Below are 24598 nucleotides of genomic sequence, written 5' to 3' on the forward strand. Positions count from 1 at the left end.
CCGTAAAACCATGTAACCCCTTAATGGTTTAGTAAAAATCAAATGTGGAGATATCTAGAACTACCGTCCAAAAAGAGTCCTGTTTTAGTCAATTCAAAGCTCCCTTTGCGTTTGAAAAGCAATCTGCATGCTCTGATAAGCAATTATGCCGCTAAATATTCAGATAGTGCTACAGTCTGCCAATGGATGTGAATAAGAGAGCGAATCATCTATGCAAAATCAGATCGAACAGTTGCACTAAGATCTCAAGGTGATGGAAGTCACGTATCAAAGTTGATGAGTTCGTCTGATTATAGCAGATTACGGCTGATCCTTGAAAGAGATTGTCAACAGAAAATTTTTAAAGGAAATACTCATGAAAGGCACTCTGAATAAAGACTCCTTCACGTTAAGTTTTGTGATGAAATTATAGAGATTCAGTAGAAATAATATTATTTTGAGAATCAAAACTTAATAATCTAATTTTTTAATAACAACGCTTAGTTTTCTTACTTTTAAAAAATTCGGCGTTCTCTGCTTATTTTTATTTTTCTTTTTCTTTACGGCGTAGACAAAGTACACAACAGCCTACTTGGGTATATGTATTTTTTTATTATTTTTATTTTATTTTTAGTAAAGAATTGCCACTAAAAATATTGAAAATCTTACAAAAACTAATAAAAATTTTGTATTAAGGAGCTTTTTGTTAAACATCATCCACAGGCGAGTATACCGTTAGCATAATAATAATAGTGTTTCATTCAAGATTATATCTTTTTGAAAGCAATATTAACGATATGAGCATTTTGCGTACCTAAAAAAAATTGTAAAACCAATTTTTTATTAAAAAAAAAATTATTAACATTTCTCTTATTCTCAAAAAAGATTTGAAAATTTTCTAAAGTTATTTACTTAAATGCAAACATGCCATTATAGTGTGGGAAAACTGCTACGCTCGTGTTAATACGTAATATATGTATATGTATGTATATGACATTGCATATAGTGTAGATAGTATATAATATAATACCAGATCATCTTGTGAAACAGTTTTTATTGTTTTATTTCAACACGTAAAAATATATAAAACATGCATTCTTTATTGTTATTTGTTCTATGCCAAAATAAGAAGCCATACAAATAATAAAAAATGCATTCATAAGGTTCAGAAAAAAGTCACAACCGACGTCAACGCTAGATTTGTGAGTGCGCACGAGATGAACGCGCGGTAGCCCAGTAGGAAAGGCAAAGGCAAATGAGACAAATAATAACTTTTTGAAATGCGTAGTTTTGAAATTATGAAAAACGAAAATTATTTCGTTGATTGATGAAAAGTGCTTAAATAAAATTTATATAATTTTATAAAATATAAAAAAAATATTTAAGACAAAAAAAAATTATTTTCATAAAAACTCAATAAAATAAGACACAGTTATGTAATATAATACTTCTTACATAAATATTCATTTAAAATTTGTGTCTAAAAATATTGTTAGTCTAAAATTTTTTTTTTTTAAAATGTCTTATATTTCATATAAAATCGTTATCTAACGAAAAATTAAAAAAAAAAAATAAATTTTTTTTCGAAAAAAATTTCATCTTTTTTGAAATTTGTGACCAATATATTTTTTGGGACTCTCAATTAAATTTTTTTTGTTTTTGTAAATTTTAATATATTTAGAATCTTCTAAGTACATGAAAAAATCGCCTTATCGGAAATTCTGATATTTTATTAACACTATTACGGATCTTCCCACAACATTCAAATTATTTTTTTATCTTTTATATGTAATATTTCAGCTTTTATTATTGCTTGACAATATTTATTAATTTATTAATTATTTATATTTATAATTTACTATCCACGCTGAAATTTTCCTTTCTCTAACTCTACTTAAATGATTTCCTACATGGCCGCTTCATGCATTGTGATCAGCCGACTGCGCTATCGGCATGTGAATGTCATGGTCACGGTTGCTCATACGCCTCGCTGGGCGCACACGACGCTTCGTTCGTTCGTTTATTTTGCTCGTATCTTTCGCATGGCTTTGCTTTGCGTATTTGAATTGCAGGAATATAATGTAAATAAATATACAAAAACAACAAACGCTGAGTTGTATGCGATATCTATGAAAATTATCGAAACGAGCGGAGTAGCAAGAGCGCCGAATGGTATTGTGTAATGTTTACAGCGACTTGGTCATTACAACATTTAATCAATTAAATTGGCGCTTGGTGTTTATTTTTAAAATATCTGAGTTATATATTTCCAAATTTTAAAAATTTTCCTTTTTTGCAGCGCTTTGCGATTTAAATGAATTTCTTTCACTAAGCCAAATCTCATGCGCGCGCTCCCACTGACGCTACGTGGCGTGCGCTCTGACGCACTTGCTCGCTTTTGTTGCTCGTGCTGGCTGCTCGTTAACGTCATTGCCCGAGTAATGTACTGCGTTCATTTTGCATTACAATGACAAAAGTGGCAACCCGCTGACTGCTTAGTTGGCGTCATTTAGCCACTGTCAAATAGTTAAACCCGAAACTATGCTCAATTGAGTGGTTGACTTGTCTGTTGCTTGGTATTTACAGTAATAATAAATTATTCAAATGAATTTAAGTAATTTGCATGAAAATCAAGTTTAAAGACATTCGCTGCTCTAATCGCGGTTTCTTCGCGCGCCACTTGTGTTGCATGCGCTGAGCACGTTCGTTGTGGCGCAACATTGTGGCTAAACATTCAGTGATCACCACTCGCTCACTTATTGCAATTTATCTGCAATTTCTTTCGTTTTATTGCTTTTACATAATGCTTTGCATTTTTATTCTCTTCGTTAAGCTGCTGAGTAGGGGCTGACATGCTTTATGTTTTTTTCACTGGCAATAAAACGGGAATGTTGGCTCATTCCGCCAAGGCGTGGGGCACTTGTTTGTACTTACTTGTTATTATTGTTGTTGCATTTTATGTATTTTATATGGCATGTTAATTGACATTTTTATTATGTGGCTTGCTGCATGCCAAAGTGCAGTGTTGGGCGAGTGGTCGCTGCTGTATGCAGCTAGGAAATATTTGAAGGGAATTTGTAGAGGCTGCTTGGGCGGCTTGGACCAATGATGTGGAATGTATGCATAGAAAAGTGATGGGTATCGTAAATATAACTGTTTTATGATTATGATTTAAATATTACTTCAACTTTATAAAAATTTAACTGCTAGTCTTGCTGATAATTATAATTTAATGACTATTTCAATATTTATACTTCATAAGTGGCATAAGCTTTTAAAAAAAAACTTTTTGAAGTGAACTTTCAGAAATATTGTCAAAATATATAGATAATAATCATAATTCAATGATTATTTCAATATTTATGCTTCATATGTGGAAAAAGCTTTCAAAAAAGAAAAGATTTTGAAAATGAGCTTTCTTAAATATTATCAAAATATCTCGATAATACTATATGTACTTCATTACTTATGCATAAAAAGTAGGAAGAGCTTTCAAGTAAAAAAAATTTAAAATGAGCTTTCAGAAATACTATCAAAATATATCGATTAAAATCCTAATTTATCAATTACTTCATTATTTATGCAAAAAAAGTAGAAAGAGCTTTTAAGTAATAAAAGCTTTTTTTTGAGTTTTCGGAAATATTATCAAAATATCTTGATTATAATCAGCATTTATATACTACTTCAGTATTTATTCATAAAAAGTATAAAGAGCTTTCAATAAAAAGCTGTCCTTCAGATATATTACAAATATATATGTATGTATCTATAATAATCATAATTTCTACTACCTCAATATTTATGCATAAAAAGTAGAAAGAGCTTTCAGTAAAAAGCTTCTGAAAACGAGCTTAAGGAAATATTATCAAAATATCTTGATTATAATCAGCATTTATGTATATACTACTTCAGTATATATTCATAAAAAGTATAAAGAGCTTTCAGTATATTAAAATATATGTATATGTATCTATAATTCTCAATATTTATGCATAAAAAGTAGAACGAAAAAAGCTTACAGAAATACCATCGCGATTATATTTAAAAATTGACAATTAATTCAATATTTATGCATCAAAAGTAGGGTGAGCTTTTTGAAATTGTAATAAGATAGAATATGGAAAAGAAAAAATATAGAGCCATTTTAAAAATTCCCTGAGTTTTTATAATATATTTTGTTACTTTTCTTTTCTTCTCTTTATACTCTCTCTCTCTCTCTCTCTCAGACTTTTCTAAAGACAAAGCTTTCTGGTAGCTCCAAATCATTAAATTTTTATTCGTTTAAAAAGGGCAGTTTAAGTAAAAAATCTTTATTTTTAGTATAGGCAGGATCCAAATAGAAGATGGGTCTTCGTAAGGCTTCAAAAATCTTCCTACAGGTTCAGTTAATAAAGTTGCTATTATTTTCGGCAAAAAAGCGATTGTAAGTGGATGTTGGGTCTATGCTAAATAAAATATAATAGAAGACCAAACCTAGCGCTTTTCGTGTTCCCTTTCACCCCACAATTAGCTAGTCGCATTGTTTTCAACCCGCTTAGGTTAATGTACGTCATTAGTGCCATACAAATTCGGAACGTTTTTATTGCGATCACCAATTTGATGATCGCATTACTTTACCTATTGAAATGCCAAGATCGTTAAACCGCTGAGTGCCACCCGCGCACCTTTCACCGCCTCAGCGCTGAACCAACATTGTTCTCTCCCCTTTAAATGGTGATAAACATTTTGCTGCACACACGCTTACGAGCACTTTTGGGAATTCGTCTACCAAGTATTTAGTATGTCAATTGAGCGACTATGTAAAGCTGTATGTCAAGTGGCAGCACATTGTTGTGTTTTATGTGTTTTGATCGCTGTGATCGCGATCGCATTTTGCACGCCCGCGCGCAATTGACGAACCAGCCATGGGTGGCTGCTGTTGGCACTGCGACACTTTGACTGTCAGTGGGCGCGTCAGTCGACGCTTGGATGCTCAGTCAAATGCAAATTTTGTCTACGAAAATGCTGCGCCGCGCTCACAGATCAGCGCTATTCCACTGGCGCTGAAACAGTCGAGGACAGATTTTCCGGAAAGACGGTACTAGCATTGGTGGCCGCGCGCACCACAAAACGTACCGAAAGAAAACAAACCACAGAAAAATATATATAAATATATCGCGCGCCGCGCGATTTTCTCTAATTGAATTAATGCATAAATGCAATTTGTAAAATCTCTGTCAGCGCCGCAAAATTGCACTTGAAAAATTTGCGCGAAAATATAATAAAATACGACATATGTAATAATAAAATTTGGCGACACTGACTGTTTGTTGTTCGTATGCCAATTCTTGTTCAGTCACTTGCAGACACTGGACGCACAGCATCGCATTGCACAGTGTTGACTAGCTTTCACAATTTCGCCTAAAATTCGCGTTTTTTCTTTCGTGCGCGCGCGTTTATGTCGCACAGTTTTTCGCGCTCAGCGTCGGTGACCAACGTAAACATTCAAACTGAGCTCGTCCAAGCCACCGATAACGCGGCGAGCGCAGCACGAGCTGCAAACGTTCACGATAGCAGGCGCCGACGGCAATGGCGATGACGTCGGCAGCATTGCTGGCAGCAGCAGCTACGACATTGCGTTGCGCAGGCATAGCGGCACGCGGGGCTCCATTGGTGCGGGTGGTGGGCGCGACGGCGGTACGGCAAAGTCGCGTATACGTGAGACGCGTTTATCGCCGGCAGCGCTGAGCAGACGCGAACTGAAGATGGCCATGCGTAATGGTGTGGGTGGTGGTGGTCGGAAAGGTAGTACCGGTGGACCGCCGCCAGCGCCCTCGTCGGGACTGGGCACAGCCAGTATGCTGCGTGTGAGTTGAGTAAGCGAGTTAGTGCATGAAAGTGTGGTGTGTTTAAGGAAAGTGTGGGGGAAATGTGGTGAAAGGAATAAATATTTTGAGATATTTCGTTGTCTTGCTTAAAATATTTTGTGAATGAAAGTGGTGGGTTTAGCAAAGTGTGGGGAATACTTTTGATGTGTTTAAGAAAAGTGTCGGAAGGAAATACTTTTCTTAAACAAAACCATTTTCATTCATAAAGTATTTAGAGCAAAATGAAAGAAGTATGGAAAAGTAAAAAATATTTGTGGAGAATATTTCGTGTTAAAGTTTGCTTGGAGACTTTTCGCTGATGTTTAAAGTTGATAAAATAACTTTCGATTCATAGTCAAGAAATTACAAAGATTTGCTGAAGTTAATTTTATTAAAACTAAATAGAAATCGGAGTCTTCTATTTTGGAAAACGCCTTCGTCCATTGTTTATTGCAACCAGTGAGTTATTGTTATTATATGCTCGAAAAAGTTGATCACTTAATGTTATGATTCGAGTACTGACTTCGGGATTTCAATGTTAAATCAGTCAATTATTGTTGAACAAATATATTTGACGATTTTTTCCAAGTTTGAAAGAAAATTGGCTCATATTTACATATTTCATTGGTTAATTATGATTTTGGCTCAATAAAGGTTAGTTTAGACACGCGCGCCGAAATGTAGGCAACATTTTTTTCAATTAGTTGGAAGTGAGATTTGAATTTTTCTATTTGAGGAAAATGAAAAAATATAGATGATGAAAAGAGATGTCAAAGAACCTATTTTTCAGAGTACTAAGTGAAAAAAAGATTAGTTTTTTGACCCACCCTAATTTATAACACACTTTTTGGCTTATTATCGGCTTATTATTATAATAAAAAAAAAATGTGAAAGTAAAACTTTATATTGCCGACCTTTTGGCGTCACACATAAAAATTTAGAAGTATTTATTAATTATTTTTTTAACTAAATTTAATTAGACAAAAATTAAAAATATAAGTATGAGAAAGCTAACTCTAGTTAGTACAAAAAAATTGCGAAATTATTCAATTATTAATAACGACAACAAAAATGCATATGAGGTTTAATATTTTTTTTTACATTTAGTTTTGAATAATTTATTTAATTTTTAATTAATTATTAATTTTAATTAACTATTTTTTTTTCTTCCAGTAAAAATTTGTTTAAAATTTTTTTTCGCTAACACTCGATTTCAAACTACGCCCTTTTTAATATATACATATATAATAATTAAGAAGAATATTTACTGGCGTGAAAATGCTTTTGAAAACTACTTTGCTCTGCTTTATGCCCCATAAGTCAGTGAATTGACGGAATTCAGCGCCGCGACCCACTGAAGCGTGCGCCTTTTGAGTCTCGTGAAGTGAATTTATTACATTTTACTATTTTGATTTTCGATTTCCGCGATACGCTCGTGAATTCTATTTGCGTTTACCAACATATGCATATGTACATGCTTTAGTTGTATATAGTTTTGCGGTAATATGTACTTGTACATATATAAACAGCGTTGCCGATAAACATACAAACATATTGAGGTATTCGTATGTATGTATGTGTATATGTGTATTTATCTGGCATGTTTTGGCGTGAGAGAAATTGTGTAGTGAATGAACTTGATTAACAAAAGTTGCACGAAAAAATAAAGAAAACAATAAAATACAAATAATTACTACAAAAAAAATAAAAAAAAATTGTAAAAGCTGAAAAAAGTTAAAAAATTAAAAAAAAAAAATAAAAAAATTAAAAAAATTACAAAAATTAAATAATTAACAAAAATTAAAAAAAAATTAAAAATAAAAAAATTCAAAGAAAAAAATGATTTTAATTAATTTGCTTTTTAATTTTAATTTTTTAAACTTTTTTCAGAAAATCGAAATTTAATTTGTTTTTTTACTTTTAATTTTTTTAATTTTTTTATTTCAATTTTTTCTAATTTTTTTTAACATTTTTTTTTAATTTTTAAAATTTTTTCAGAAAGTGAAAAACACAAAAAAATACAAAAAACATTTTGTTATTGTCTGCCAAATTTTTATTTTTATATATGTTTTTAAACAATTTCTGTTTGCGTTTGCAATATTTCATCGCTTAATTTCAGCATTGCTTATTGATGCGGAGTCATTTAATGCGAATAGATGAGCGCAGCTGCTCAGTTCAATTTACTCATTCATTTATATGTATATATGTGTACATAGAAGAGTAAAATAAAAAAAATATTTATATACATATGTACATTGGTAAACACGAATTTTCGCCCCAAATTAACAAAATAGCCCGCCTGGCTTTTATTTGCTCCCGACTGTCAATTTATTAATGAAAAAATTGACAACAAAAAATATTTTTAGAATTGAAGGAACTTTTTTTCTAGATTTTTTATAGTAGTTGTGATCAACAATTGCGTTTCATTCACTTTTATATTTATTTTTGCACTAATTTGACCGAAAATCTATGAAATTTTTTTGTTATGACGCCACAGGTGTATGTGTCATTGGACTATTATTTACTAAGCTTTCTAGTCAACATCACATGCTGACGCATTTAGCAGATTTAACGCTTAGTTTTTGTTGTTATACAAACACTGAAGGCTTTGTTGACTGCAAACACAAATATTCATTGAACGAATTTACTTGTTTTTGGTCACATTTCACATTTTTGTTTTTTAATTCTAAGTAAATATAGGCGTGCATACTATATACATATATATATTGAATGTTTATATATATAAATATAAGTAAATATGTACATATTTCTGCGAACACCCAGCCACATGTGGGCGTTTGGCGTGTCTCCACTGTGTGGTTGACCGCCGTAAAATTTCCATTTTCGCTCATCTGTTTAAAAGATTTTCTTCGACATACTTTCATACGCAAACAAACAAACACACACATGCACATACTTTCGCATAGTATAGCGTAAACAAGAAATATTGTGATCTTTCAACAGCTTTCAACACATACATAAGTATATATAATAATATAAAAGTGTGTGTTTACATGCCTTCATACATTCGCATCCTAAGCAGTCAGGGTCGTTTGGATACGTATACGCACTGTGCACCGGCGGCGAGTTGTAACGGTTGCAGGTGCGAATGAGTGATTTTTACAGTTCGTAGCCGAAGTGTGTGCAATTCTAGTGAGTGAGCGTTGCATTCGCAATGCGCAACGCACTGAGAAGTTCTTTTTTTGTAAATAGTGTGAACTACACTGGTGGTCGGTTTTCATATTATTTTGCTTTTTCAAAGAAATTTAATTAAATTTTTATTTTTTTTTAACAAGGAAATTTTTTGTTGTTATAATAAAATTATTTGTTTTCAAAAAAATTTAATAAAATTTTTTTTTTAATTTTTGTTTTTGTTTTTTTGCCAAACTGATTTGACAAAATTTTTTTCTCTTTTCAACCTTTGCAAATTTTTATGCACAATATTATTTATTTTTGTATTGAAAATCTTATATAAAAAAAAGTGTTAGTAAAAGCAGAAGAAATTAATGCAGCTTTTAAAAAAATAAATAGTGATTTTTTAACAAATAATAATGATAAAAAAATAAATATTATAAAAATTATTTTAATATTTTTATGTATAAAACATTTTAAAAATATTTAGATCTAATAAATATTTTCAGAACATACCAAAAAGAAAAAAAAAAGAATAAAAACAAACAACAATTTCAATAAAAAAAAGTTTAAGAGTATTTTGCATATAAAAGAAAAAAATAAAAAAAAAATTAATTAATTAATTAAAATATATTTAAAACACAATATATAAAAAAATTAACATCTTATTTATAGAATATAATAAACAAATTAAATATGCATAAATATTAAAATCCAAAAAAGGAGATAAATTGTTCCCAATAAAATAAAATAAACATAAAGAAAATTAAAAATATTAAAAATAAGAAAAGGTAATAAAAAAAATAAATAGTAATAACAAAAAAAAATTAAAAAAAATTAAAGAATATAAAAATTTTCGCTGCAGTATGGATGATAAAATATGTTACTAGTTTATACCAATTTTTCATTATATGGTTTCTTAAAAAATACATTTAAAATTACATACCAATTTATAACCAAATTGAAGGGAATATTTATTCTTATTTTTTTTGTTGACAAACTTATTTTCAAGTCAGAATTATTTTATACAACAAAATATATCACATACGCAGCATATGCACATAACAAAAATTAAGAAATATATTATAAACGCACATAATATACCTAAGTACAATAAAAAGATGAACAAAAACGAGACACTTGACCCACACACGCGCAAAAAGAACGAAAACGATGTGCCGAATTTCGAAGATAAAAAAGAAATATACCGATATCTGTCACAAGTACATACAATAGATGAGTGTATGCGTGTGTGTGTGTGTGTGCATATGTATGTGATTAAAAATAAGACCGAAAATTGTACATTTGGCTCAAATTAACGATCTCTTTATGCTATTCAAATATCTTTGCAGAAAATCCCGACAGTATCGGCGAGCTATGACAACGAGACGCACACCGGTTCGAGGAGTAGCGCGATCAACTCGAGTCAACCAAAGTATGTTTTACTAAATCGTGTCATAATCGTGTCACGTCTATTTTAATAAATATTTTCACACAATTTTAATTGACTACTTGCAATTTGAGGCATTCGATAAAAAAAAATTGAACCAAAAAAAAAATTATAAAATTTTATAAACATATTAAAACCGTAAACATAAACGTAGTTGTAGTTTTGGTGCTGGTTATTTCTAAGTCTATACCTATTCTCTCGTGCAGTGCAATAGTTTATTTATTATAAATAATAAAAAAAAAAAAAAATGTATAAAAACGTAGACAATAATTCATCAACAACAATGTTTGAAATGTACACTTCTTCGGATAGATTCATACGTCCGGATATGGTTGATGTGCCGGCACAACAGGCCGCCGGATCCACGTTGCCATTGGTGTTGACGCGTAAAAAAGGCGATGAGGAGGATGTCAATTATAATCCGTTCGAGCACCGGAAAGTCGATCACCCGACCTCGTGAGTATTGTATATTAACTATATGTCTTTAACATTTTTTTTGGTGGGAGTTTTGGGCAAAAATGAAAAATTTTGGGTTACAAAATTTGAGAAAAACTGGTATAAATTATAAAAACTGGTATAATTAAGTAGAAATAGGTTATCAGTGGTTATTTTTGAGAGTGGCGAAAAAACAAGAAACTGGTATAAATTATAAAACTGGTATAATTAAGTAGAAATAGGTTAGCAGCTGTTATACCACTCGCAAAGTAGCCCTTTAACAGAGAACTGTTTTAAATAAATTAAACTGGTATAATACAGTAAACATAGAATGACTTGGGGTTATACCATTTGAAGAGCGGCGAATTGAACCGAAAACTTATGTAAATAATATAAATTGGTATAATACAGTAGACTTGAGGTTACGCCATTTGAGGAAGGACAAACCGCAGATAAAACTGGTATAAATAATATAAACTGGTATAATAAAGTAAACATAGAATTAATTGAAATTATACTATTTAGAAAAAGGAAAATCGAAGAGCAAACTGGTATAAATGAAGATGCTGGTATAATCCAGTATAGTCTAAAAATCTTATAAAGCGATGATTTCAGTAGAGATAGCTTAAAACAAAAGGTTTTATCAGACTGTGATATTCCACTACTTTCTTGTCTAGAAATTTAAAATATGTATAACATTGTAGAAGTAAATTTTTTGCATAAGTATGGAGAAAGTGGCGAATCGAAGATGGTTTAAGGCTTGTTTGTTGATCAGTTGAGGTATTGAATATATGAACGTGTTTTCATATATTTCATAACAATTAATTTCCTAGTTTTGCCCTTCGTGTTTTCAGCCTAAAATGTGAAGCACCTTCTAGTAATAGGAAAAGATATAAAAAAAATTAAAAGTAAATTTTCCAATAAAAATAATTGTTTTCCTCCGAACTTGGTCACAATAAAGTGAGTCACAAGAAATTTGCATACAAATTTGAATAATATCTATCTCGTGAGCTTTCTAATGCGAATATAAGAAAATATATATTGCTCATGGACAGGCAACAAATAATAATAATTTTAATGCATTTTAAATTTAACATAAAATTGCGGAAAAATAATAATTAATATTTTTTGCCACATAAAAGATCACTGAAACTTTCCATTGCGATCGATGATGATCGCATCGCAACACTTTTAATTGTATATTAATTTCTTATGCGTCATTAAAAGCGCAAAAAGTGTCAAGGTCACGCGCTGATGCCTCCTATTACTGCCACCTTGCAAATATATTATTATTTTTATTCTCACAAAAACAAAAATTTACATAGCTCCCAGTGTGACTATAATATGCGCTTTATGAACGATCGATTGATGGTTGGATGAGTACCAATATGCTTTGAATATATGTGTTTTGCCTTAGAACTGTCTAACTTAGGCGATTTGTTGTTGTTTAGTGTAATAATTATGTAAAAAATGCATCATCAAAAAATCGAAATTGAGTTTTTTAATTGCTTACGATTCACTACATCATATTACATATATGCAGCATTCAATTTTCAGCTTCCTCTGTCAGATATACATAAGCAATATATAACCATTATATAACCAAAACTCAAATTTTGTTTCAATATGAATGGTTTCTATTATATCGCTTTTACTTCGCCCATAAACATATTATGAGTTTACAAATCAAAAGTTTACGCTTATCAAAACTGATGTCTCCATATCCCAATCTTTTCCTTATTTTCGATGTGTTTCCAGAAGCGAAGTGATCTACAGATCCCCACCCAAAAACAAATAAGTGAGAATGAAAGGAATCTCTTCAGCTAACTAATTTGTATGTTATTCTAATTGACTTGGCTAGAATCATGATTGCTGTTGGTCTTGCTTTGATGGGAATTCGAATTCAGACCCTATTTTGTGGTTCTGTATTATTATAAGTGACTCATAGATGACACCATTGGTAGAGTAACAATCCTTTTGATGGTGTATCTTATATAAGATCTTACCATAAGATTTACTCTTCAACATATGGTAACTTTCATCCCATATGTCTATGTCTATACTAAATATTTCCAGAATACTTTTCGTTAGATACCCATATCTTCTTCATTATTGGTTATAGCCGAGTTTACACCATACCGTACCATAATCGAAGTCACAGTCGAAGATACCAGTTTGAGTATTTGGATCTATAACTCAAATACATCCATCCATCAGATTGTATAAGTTGTTTCATTCTTAAGGTTGGTTGGTTGAAAGAAATATCCAAAAAGAATCGGCCGTTCTTAAAACAGCATTGGACTAATTTCTGTCAAAGATTTTATACATATAATCTGAATCATATTATAGATCTGCATGGGATTATCTGATTCACTATCTATTCGACTCATTTTCTATAGGTCTATAAACCATATACAGAGTTAGCAATCGCATATAAAGTTTTCGAGTTCTTTCAAGTATTCTCAGAAACCATAAAATTAAATAGGCTCATTTTATGACTGGTTTTTAGAAAAGTAGAAACATGATATCGTTTGCTGGGTCAGTTTGAGAATTTCAAACTGATATTGAAACTAAGGGCTCATCCATATTGTATTGAAGCATCTTGTTTTGAGATTAGATCACAATCAAGATGAGATTTAGTGCCATAAATGCTAAAATTGTATTTTATATCTTATGGAGTTTATCAGTTTACTGAAATTTTTCGAAGGAGAGTGAGACGGAGTAGCCAACCCACATTGTAGTGATCTGGAAACAAGATGAGATAACATGTTTCTGAATTAGTAAAGGTTATTCAAAGTGTGAGAAAGCAGTTTGTTTGGCTACTTCTCACCGTGAAAAGAAGCAGTTTTTTTGTGTTCTTCTAACCGTGAGAAATAAGTTTATTGGGGTTTACATATAAATACTCTTAAATCAAGTTCTAAAAGTATCAACCTAAAAAAAGCTTTTGGAAAAATTACTAAATTCTGTGCAGAGAAAAGTGATGTTTTTGAAAAAGTTACTGATTACTAAATGACACACATGAAATTGACAATATCCGGTTTAGGAAATTGCTCCTTTGATATTGAAAGCAAAACTTTGACCTCAAGCATCAATAGAAACAAAATGGCGTACATAAAGTCAACAGCTGCCAAATTGGCTTTTTAATGATCTTCCATGGTCTTGAACTTCAAGTACGGCCATTGCCATCGAAACAGTGAAAATGCGCAAAAAACCTCGGCCAAAAACCCAACGAAATGTTTTGCAAAATTTTCGCAACAAAAGTCCATTGAGATCAGCAAACAATGTACGTGGCTGCCGGTAATTTTCCACTTCATCAAACTTTGATCTCGAAACCCACACAACAGCATGCGAGAGAGACCCGCACAAACATGTCCATTTATTATGCAGCTACAAAGGTATGCTGTAGATCGCGACACGACGTCAGCGGAAATTTTCACATGGCGTCGCCGAAACTTGGCACCACCACTTAGAAGTGTCCTTGGTATTGAAATAAGAATTGCGAAAATGTACGTGTAAGTGCAGCCGAAAATAAATAGATGCGAAGCAAATAGCTGAGCGAAGCAAAAAAATGCAAAAAAAAAAAAAATTATGATAAAGAAAGCGTCAAATGTATGCAGATAAATTACAAATGCAACACTGAAAAGAGAATTTTGTTGGCATAAATTTATGGTTATACATATATGTATGTATGTGTGTGTGTAATTTATCTATGAGGTTATGAGTCTCCGAGCTGCAGACGCTAATTGGATTTGTGGAAAATATGATTTTCCTCTGTATTTGCTTGCGAGCGTGTTAGTTGGCGCCAAGCCCAGCTAAACGATCACTCAACACTCACACTCTCACCGCGGCGAAGATCACTGGCTCGTAGCTTGCCCTTTGCACCCTTCTGCTACACTTTACACTTTACCGCAGCGCTTTTGACAATTAGCCGCCGATTTGTTGTGTGAAATTGTCAATTAAATCGATTTGTAATTTTCCATCACGAGCGGCTTGAGTGAGATTTAGTGAGCAAGCAATGTTCAGCAGCTATGTTTAGACTGCAATTTTATTTCGATTTCAATTACTTAAACTAATTAATGTTTTTCCCCACATTCCGATTGAATTTATCACTTAAAGAATACTTTATCACTTTAAGAATTTTTTTTTACCGACGAGTTTTTAAATAGATTTTATTTTTGTGATTTATTTGAGAAGAATGGTACTCGAAATGCATGCTCTTGTGCGCCTACAACATCAATTTATGTCAATTGTCGGTGATTAGTTTGTTTTGTTGGCGTCCTTTGCAATTTCTTGGCAATCTTTGCTATTTGTTGCAAGCATTGTTAACCTAAAATAAGAGCGAGAGGGTTAAGGGTGCTATTGTCTTCTATATTTGGTAAATTATTCGATTATTCTCTGTTTGTACAATAAAATATTTCCTGCAGACGTGACAGACGATCAGGCGGAAATTAATGGTCTGATCAGGTCTGCCTGCCTTTTTTTTTTGAAAATATACATACATATGTATATGGGAACATTCAAATCTTCTTCGAAATATGTCGTTGAAGGCATTGAGATCTATCTGAAATTTCAAGTAAAATGTATAATCTATTCGCTTAGTAACATTTTCTAGCGTTTATAGTTTGAAATTTCTTTTAAAAAATTTGGGTTTCGATACATAAGAGTTCCAGATTCTAATTAGTAACATATTTATAGGCATTCTCGGGAGGAATTTTCAAGCTGTATAGTTTAAGGACTGCTTATTTACCGTTTAACCCGTCAACGAACTTAAGATCTTTCTGATATTTCAAAATCAAAATACTTAAGACCGTTCTGATATTCAAATTGACCCTTCATTGGAGAGTGTTGTTGTTGTTGTAGCGGCAAAACCATTCTTGAAATAATTTCTTGAGGAATGGTGGATAAAAATCTAGGTACTTTTCGATTACTTAGACCCGACCTTCGTGGGCACGGTTCATTAGATAGTCTCATCATTTTGTGTAAAAGGTTAGCTATGTTTATTATTTTCCTTATTTTTTATTTTTTAGGAAATGTATATTAATAGTTGAAACACATTTGGAAAATACTTGAACTTCAAGCCATAAATGAACCCAATTCCAACTCCTACTTCTTTTTTATTGGCGTAGACACCGCTTACGCGGTTTTAGCCGAGTTTATAACAGCGCACCAGTAGTTTTTCCTTTTTGCTGTTTGGCGATTCCAAGTGTAGCCAGGTCATTCTCCACCTAGTCTTTCCAACGGAATAGAGATCTTCCTCTGCTTCCCTCTGCGGGTACTGCGCCGAATACTTTCAGAGTTAGAGTTTTTCATCCAATCGGTCGATATGGCCTAATCAGCTGTTGTGTCTTCTTCATTAGAGGTGCTTTTTTAAGTGGCGGGTTCCAAATCAAACCCACATTCCTAAGGAGGGATGAATCGCCTTCTCACTTTAGCTCATCTTTAACCGCATGTTTCTTGGCTACCCAGAGGATACTTGGTCTAAGACCGTAAGTCGTGAGCTGCTTAAGCCTTATGTAAAATAATCATTTCTGCCCACTTCCAATAGAATGGCAATCAGTGAACTTTCCTCACTTGCATGAACTTCTACACATGGCTCCATCCTCTTCCCGATTCCAACTAATCAACTAATAATACTATTTCTAAGCACCTTTGGGAGGAATATAAAATACTATACATACGAGTATGTAGGTATTGTAGAGCTTGTTAACCATTTACATCGCCGACCTTTATAAAACCGAAATAAGGTTTCTTGATAATGTGGACTCTCCAATTAGATGAACTCTTCGAATATTTGTTATCGGACATCTCTGCATTGTATTTTCCGCAGCCTTCTGAAGATAGTCCTTTATTGAATCTAAGTTTGGCGTTAAATTATTTGTTTTCGTATAACAGCGCCTGGAAGTTAAATATATTGGAAACTTCTACAGTTGCTGTGGATGATTAGAGAGATTCTTAATTGACGCTGTCCAACAGGCATTTATGCCATGAGGCTAAAAATTTTATCGGACACAAATTGTCAAATCTATATGGAAGAAGATGGCCGAAAGTGGCATTAGCCGTCTCACATAATGTGTGATATGTGTAAATCATCATCGATTTATGAGGGTCTTATGTTCACTTAGGAGTTTTAGAAAGCACAACGGAACGGTGCTCTAAGCTTTCCATGTAAAATACCTGTTAAGATCGACTTCTTAACCTATCCTAACATGGCGATCGAATTTAGGTACAGTAAAGATGTGTAACCCTATGGAAATTTCTTTAGAAGTAGTAGGGAGAAATATATAATATTTGAAAAGTGCAACAAGTAACAGTTAGTCAGATTGAAGACGAACTCTTGTGCAGAGACGGGACTTCAAAACTTATTATAGGAAAGAGATGAGCATTGAAAAAAAGAGCGAAATGATACAATATAGATGTAGGCTTATTGTGAAAAAAAGTATTTAAAACTCAAAGCGATCATTTTACTAAAAGTGGATTATGGGTTAAGTTACAAACCTGGCACTCTCCTGGCCATCGAACTTATTACCTCAAATAAATGTATATAAACCTAAAATAAAATACGAGAATCCTTTATTTCCACTAATATTTGACTTTTCTTTCTCTTCCAGCGATATGGAGACCTTCGTGCATCTGCTGAAGGGTTCACTCGGCTCCGGCATACTTGCCATGCCGATGGCCTTCATGAACGCTGGTCTGTGGTTGGGCTTAATCGCCACCTTTGCGGTGGGCACACTTTGCACCTACTGTGTGCATATACTCGTCAAATGCGCGCACATTCTCTGTCGGCGGCGTAAAATACCGATGATGGGTTTCGCCGATGTGGCCGAACAAGCCTTCCTCGACGGACCGCCCGGTTTGAATCGCTGGTCTCGTTTCATCCGTTTCATGGTAAATGTCTTCCTTGTCATCGATTTGATTGGCTGCTGTTGCATTTATCTGGTGTTCGTCGGCACAAATGTCAAGGCGGTGCTGGATGAATATATGGACGAACCATTGAATATCCGCGTATGGATTGTGATCGTTACCTGCCCATTGTTGGTAATGTGCCTGGTGCGCAATCTGAAGTATCTCACACCCTTCTCGATGATCGCCAATATTTTGATGTTTGTTGGCATTGTGATTACATTCTACTATGTATTCGATGATTTGCCTGCACCATCGGAACGCGAGGGCATTGTGAATGTCGTGCAGTGGCCACTCTTCTTCGGCACTGTCATCTTCGCGTTGGAAGGTATTGGTGTAGTTATGTCGTTGGAGAACGACATGAAGAACCCTACACATTTCATTGGTTGCCCATCGGTGTTGAATTTCGGTATGGGTGTTGTGATTTCGCTGTACACTTTGGTCGGATTCTTTGGTTACTTGAAGTATGGCTCGAAGACCCAAGGCAGCATTACGTTGAATTTGCCGGCAGAAGACAAGTAAGTTATTGTGTGTTGTTGTTTTTGTTGTATTATTCTAATTGACGTGCTTTTGGTTCACAGATTGGCTCAGTCTGTCAAGCTCATGATTGCCATTGCGATCTTCTTCACATTTACGCTGCAGTTCTATGTGCCGGTGAGCATCATTTGGAAGGGCATTTCGCACAAGATCTCCGAGGAGCGCAAAAATATTAGCGAATACGCGCTGCGTATTGCTTTGGTGGTGAGTATTTGATTTTTACTTTATGGTATAAATACATGGTGTATGGATGAGACAAAAAGCTCGGATGAGCCAAAAAGCTTTTAGATTATTAAAACTTTTAGTCTCAACCGAGCTTTTGCTAGAAGTAAGTAAGCCTGGTACATTTATAATCGGTAGGTAACCTGAAGCGGTATTCCTATTTATGTATCTCTGAAGTAGTACTTGAAAACCAAGATCTCCAAGGTAACGGTCTGGTCTAAGAGAGTCCATCTCTCATAGTATTCGATAAAAATTATGTCAGATTTTGAAAAGCTAATGACTAAAACTTATACCCATAGAACCCGACTAAAAGAAAGGAAGAAAGTTTCGAAAGCACTTTGGACGTTGGGTGGCTTGTAAATTTTAGGAAGATCTTTTTTTATATCAGAAATATACTCGGTGGTTCGAGACGCCGTTCCAATAGTTTTAGATTTTAACTCTACATAAGATCCACCGTGTGAAAATTTCCTTGATAATCCTATTCAAGCTTCTGAAGTTATATTGTTGTTTTAGCGACTTAAAAAATTCCACAAATGTATTTTATGAAGTGCTGGCAGTCTTCGGCCGTATAAAAATGTGGATCCGTTCCAATTATAAACGAGTAGACCCGATTGCTTTTGGGAATGCAACTGCGGCTAAGTTAGATTCTTTGATTCTATGAAAAGTGAGCTTAGGACCAAATGCTTGGTGATTTTCCAACGGAGTGGAGGTTTTCTCTTCCTCTGCTTTCCCCGGTGGATAGTAGGTCGAATACTCTCAGAGCTGGAGTGTTTTCATCCATTCTGACGACATGACCTAGCCAGCGTAGCCCCTCCCTCTTAATTCGCTGTACTAGCCAATGTCGCCGCATATCTCGTACAGCTCATCGTTCCATCGACTGCGGTATTCGTCGTTGCGAAAAGAACCATAAATTTTCCGGTGAACCTTACTCTGTTTTGATCTTTTCATTGGGGGCGTTTTTTAAGTGTCGGATTGCAAGCCCAACGCATAACCCTGGGGAGGGTTTTTGATCTCTTTGGCCTAAATATAATACCAAATATTTATTAACATATTTATTTCCTTTATTTCAGATCCTTTGCGGCGCCATTGCCGTTGCGTTACCCAATTTGGGTCCCTTCATCTCACTTATCGGTGCTGTGTGCCTGAGTACGCTCGGCATGATCATACCATCGGTCATCGAATTGGCTGTGTACCATGAGGATCCCGGCTATGGCCGCTTCAAGTGGCGCCTATGGAAGGATATCGGACTGATTATCTTCGGCATTGTGGGCTTCGTAACCGGCTTATACGTAAGCATACTCGAGTTCCATGCCGAATTCAGTGGTGGCCATATTGGTGAAAATGCCTCATAATTGAAGCATCCGTGAGTGACCTGCAGTATCACAAAGTAACAAAAACAAAAACACAAAAAAATATAAATTTAATTATGCAAGATAATAATAATCTAATATACATACATATATATATATACATAAATACATATGCATATAGCGTTAGTGATGTAGTTTAGTAGGAAGCGTAAAAAAAAAACAAAAAATGAAAAAAAATACAATAACAACAATAAATGCAGCTTTATGTCGATGCGCGCGCGTATTTTGCATATCGAACAGTAATTTTAACCAAACCAAACCAAAACAAATGAACAGTTAACACAATTCGTAGAACTAATTGTAATTAGTAAGCAAACACACACACACACACATACACATTTGTAGAGTAAAGCGTTAATTTTAACATTTATATATTCGCGAATAATGAGAAACAAAACAAAAATCTTAAAGAAATCACCGTTTTCTGAACAAATTACCGTTGAACTTTACATGCGGCATGTATCTGCGCTGCGCTACACAGTTGATTTAGTCATGTAAGATTTTTATTTAGTTTGTAAATGGAAAGCAAAAGCAAAAACAAAAACAATGTAATGTATGTATGTAAAATTTTGATTTCGTTTGCGCGCCACAAGCGTGTGGCAAGCGCAAAAGCGGCAAGCAAAGTAGTAGTAATATTGTAGTATTTTTTTTTGTTCCTTCGCCGGCTGCGTCCGCATGCGTCCAGCTGGCGAACTCCAATTGGTCTGTGAAGTTTTCTCTTTTGCAAAGAAACAAAGATTTTATTTTTAATGCAAGTTTATGCTAATTTATAATTTCTAATTTACTAAATATGCAAACAAAGTATTCACTCTATGTGGTTTACGTGGCTGTTGACGCAGATTGTTGAGCAAATGGTTTGCGCAAACTTTTAGCGAAAAAGTTAAAACATATACTATATATACATATAATTAAATGCTTTAATTTTAACGGTAAACAAGATATTTGTAAACAAATTGTGAATTTGCAGTGATTTAAAAGTAATTTTAAAATAATATTTTTTTTTGTTTAATTTTTTTATATTTTTAAATTATTATTTTTAAAATTTTAAATTTTTATGCTTTATATTATTTATTTTTAATTTTGTGTCAGTTTATTATTTAAATTTTTTTTTTATTAATATATGAAAAAATATAATTATTTTTTTATACATTTTTTTTATTTTTAAAAAGTAGTTTTAAATTAAAATTTTATATTTCAACTACAAAACTTTTTTTATTTCAGTTTATGTTTTTAATTTTTTTAATTTAATTTTAATTTTTTTAATTTTTTTTTAATTTTTCACAAACATTTCGAAATTAAGTTTTTAATTTCAGCTTCAAAACTTTTTTTTTATTTTGGTGGCCATATAAGTAATCAAATAGCAACATTGCAGTGTTTTAATAATAAGCTAATATTATTAATTTTTTTAAATTTTTATTAATTATTTTATTTTAATTTTTTTTCAATTAAAATCTTTTTGTAACATTTAATTTATTTTTTATTTAAGTAAATTCAATTTAATTTTTATTTCTAATTTAGCTTTGTTCTTATTTTGAACTTTAAAGTTTTTCTTTAAATATTAATTAATTAACTTTTTTTCATCCAATTTTAAATTGTTTTTGATGTAATTTTTTTTAAATTAAATTAAAAAAATTAAATTTTGAATTAATTAATTCTTTTTATATTAAATTTTAAATTGATTTATTTTTTTTTTTTATAAAATTTTATATTAAATTTTTTAATTAATTGAAATATTGAATTAAATTTTTTCAAATTTTAATTGACTTTTCAAATTTTTATTTAATTATTTCAAATTAATTATTATTTTTTGAATAAAATTTTAAAATTCATTTTTTTTAATTAATTGAAGTAAAATTAGATTAAATATTTCCAAATTTTAATTAGTTTTTCAAATTTTGATTTAATTATTTCAAATTTAAATTAAATTGTTTGTTAGAATTATTTTTGGGTTTAATTTGAACCTTAAAATTTTTCTTTAAATATCAAGAGAGGAAAAAATAAACATCAGAAAATAAAATATTTCTTTAATTTTATTTAAACATTAAAAATTATTGTTTCAAAAATTTGTGGTAAGTTTTAATTAACTTTACCCTTAAAATATTCTTAAATAAATATATAATTGTTTTTAATAATTTTTTTTTATGCTACCTCTAAAAACTGTAATTCAATTTTCAAAACTTTTTAAATTTAAATAATTTAATTTAAATTTTTCTTGTAATTTTATTATAATTTTAAATTGTGTAATATATTTCGTTGTTTTTCATTTTAAATTTTTTCCAACTTAAAAAGATTTTGCTCTTAATTACAATTATTTTTTTAATATTTAAATTTTGGTTTTTTTAATTTAAATTATTAATTTTTTAATTTTAATTTTTTTAAATTTAATTAAATTTTTTTTTAATTTTATTTCAAAAACTTTTGCTTTAAATCTCAATAAAGGAATTTATATATTTTGCCCACGTCACGTGACTCCGCTGAGCGCACGTGATTGCATGACAAATTTACTAACCAATTAAAGAAAAGAGAAGAACAAGAAGAAGCGTGTAACTACTACCAAATCTTATTTGTTGCAAATGTTCCTAACACTAACACAATTGTGTTGTTATTATTATTTTTATTTTTAAATAAGTAATTTAAAGTAATCATATGAAAATAATCACACACACACACTCATACAAATTTGGCTAAAAGCTAATCATCAACAAAAAATCATCAAAACACCAAAAAGACCCAAATTTCCAAAACTCATTAAAAAATGAAAACCAAAAACAAAAAAAAAAAAACATTTTGCGCCGCAATAATTTATTGGCAAGCGATTTCGTGCTCATTATTATACTTCGTATATACATAAGTATATATATAGTACATATACATAAATTGTATCATACACACTAACACATACGTACGTACAACGTCAAACAGTTTTTAGACAAAATTTTACAACAATAACAAAATAAAAATAAAAATATTAAACGCGAAATGCGCGTGATACGCTTTTTTGTATCACCTCGTCATTTCGCAAAGCTGTGCTATATATACATACATACATATTTTTTAAGAAGTAACGGTCAACAAACACACAATTCCACACAACGGAAATTGATTGCAAGCAATACGCGTAAATTAAATAAAATTATTTGCAAACGGTTTTTATTGCTAAAGTCAGCATACATACATATATACATATATAGATTTATTGTTTTGTTTCTTGCCCAAATAACATTTTTATCGAGCGATTTTATTTATATTTTATGAGATAAACATTATTGTAAAAAACAACAACAACTATCTATGTAAAATTATCTTTACTTATATTCGTTTTTATGTTCTGATTTTAATTTTGCAACAAATATAATTTTAAATAAATTAAGTTTAAGAAAAAACTTTAAATGTTGTGTTTTCTTTCGATATTCGTTTGTTCTTGCAAACATTTATGGCAATGCTGGGAGTAAGGAAAAAGGAACCGAAATGCTCTCTTTTGACCTTCATTACATTTAATAGGTTAGTTTTCAGAAACATTTCTTGAAAATTATTCGCTATTTTATAAACTGAATATATTTTTAAGACGAGTAACACCTTAAAGTATATTTTAAGCAAAATTAGAAGAAACCATTCTCTGCGGTCGCACCGAAGCTATAATACCCTTCACAGACGCATTTCTTTATGGCATAAAAGGATGTAAAAAGATCTTAATTCTGATTTTGATCGGTCAGTTACTATGCTAAGAGAAGAGAAGAAAGGGTTGGGTGCGAAATTTCAGATCGATATCCCAAAAACTGAGGGAACTAGTTTCCATATATGACGACAGAGCGAAACATGGGCACGAAAATCAACTTAGCTAGTCAAACTGATCATTTGTATACATGTACATATATACTTTTTTGAACCTCTGACGTTTCTTTCTGAGTGTTATGAACATAGTTGCAAACTTAATACATTCGGTTCAGGTAAAAAAAATTCAATCTTTTTACGAAACATGGTTTATAAAGCATACTTGAACAAATACATACATATGTGTATATAAATAAAGCAACAGTAGCAACATTGCAAGTTTGACGTTTGATACTTCTTATACAATTTTTGACAATTTGCAGATACATTTGTTTGCATTTTTGAACGCGTATAATACTAAAATAGAAATTTTGCTGAATCTAACACTAGATGAAATTTGTGAGCAAAGAAATGATAGATTTTCTTTAAATTTAAGAAAAAGAAGGGTATTGAAGTCAAAAAGAAAAATTTGTAGGTACAAATGTTTGTCTTTTAAAAGACAAAGTATTTATAGAACAAACTTTCGGAATTTTTAAGAAGCAGTTTAAAATTTTAAATTATATTGAAGCTTCGAGCATTAAAGCCACATCGAATGTAATACGCGCTTGCCCTATCTTACACAATTTTATCATAAATAAGGGAAGTTATTCTGAACATATTAACGATACAATAACACATGCCGATATGGAAACCAACAATGAAATAGAAGGAATTCAAGATGCCCCATTCGCCGTGTTGATTCAGATGATATCAATGGAATCGATAGAAGAAACTATTTTACCACTTTTCTGTTTTCATCAAAAAAAAATTTACTTTACCTCACTTTCCTTTATTTGAATAATTTTTTTTATTACTTTTTCTGATGAACTTCATTTTAATTTTTATTGTTTTCATTTACATTTTTAACTTCGGTCACAACTTTCTTCCACAATACATTTTTTTTCCTTCTACCC

General features: G+C 31.7%; 1 protein-coding gene across 4 annotated transcripts in view; it reads left to right on the forward strand.

The window, feature by feature from the left end:
- LOC126761201 (proton-coupled amino acid transporter-like protein CG1139) overlaps positions 1-20854 on the forward strand; it is an 82437-nt gene extending 61583 nt beyond the window's left edge. For 3 of the 4 annotated variants that reach the window (XM_050477179.1, XM_050477182.1, XM_050477180.1), the window contains exons 2-6: positions 10310-10392; positions 10720-10863; positions 17451-18263; positions 18327-18486; positions 19575-20854. In XM_050477179.1, the coding sequence (XP_050333136.1) occupies positions 10310-10392; positions 10720-10863; positions 17451-18263; positions 18327-18486; positions 19575-19856 (1482 nt within the window). In that variant the 3' untranslated portion in view covers positions 19857-20854. Of the gene's footprint in view, positions 1-5063; positions 5826-10309; positions 10393-10719; positions 10864-17450; positions 18264-18326; positions 18487-19574 lie in introns of those variants that run through there. The other variant, XM_050477178.1, reaches the window with a different exon arrangement.
- The last annotated feature ends 3744 nt before the right edge of the window (positions 20855-24598 follow it).

Source organism: Bactrocera neohumeralis, chromosome 6, assembly GCF_024586455.1.
Source record: "Bactrocera neohumeralis isolate Rockhampton chromosome 6, APGP_CSIRO_Bneo_wtdbg2-racon-allhic-juicebox.fasta_v2, whole genome shotgun sequence".
NCBI lineage: Eukaryota > Metazoa > Arthropoda > Insecta > Diptera > Tephritidae > Bactrocera > Bactrocera neohumeralis.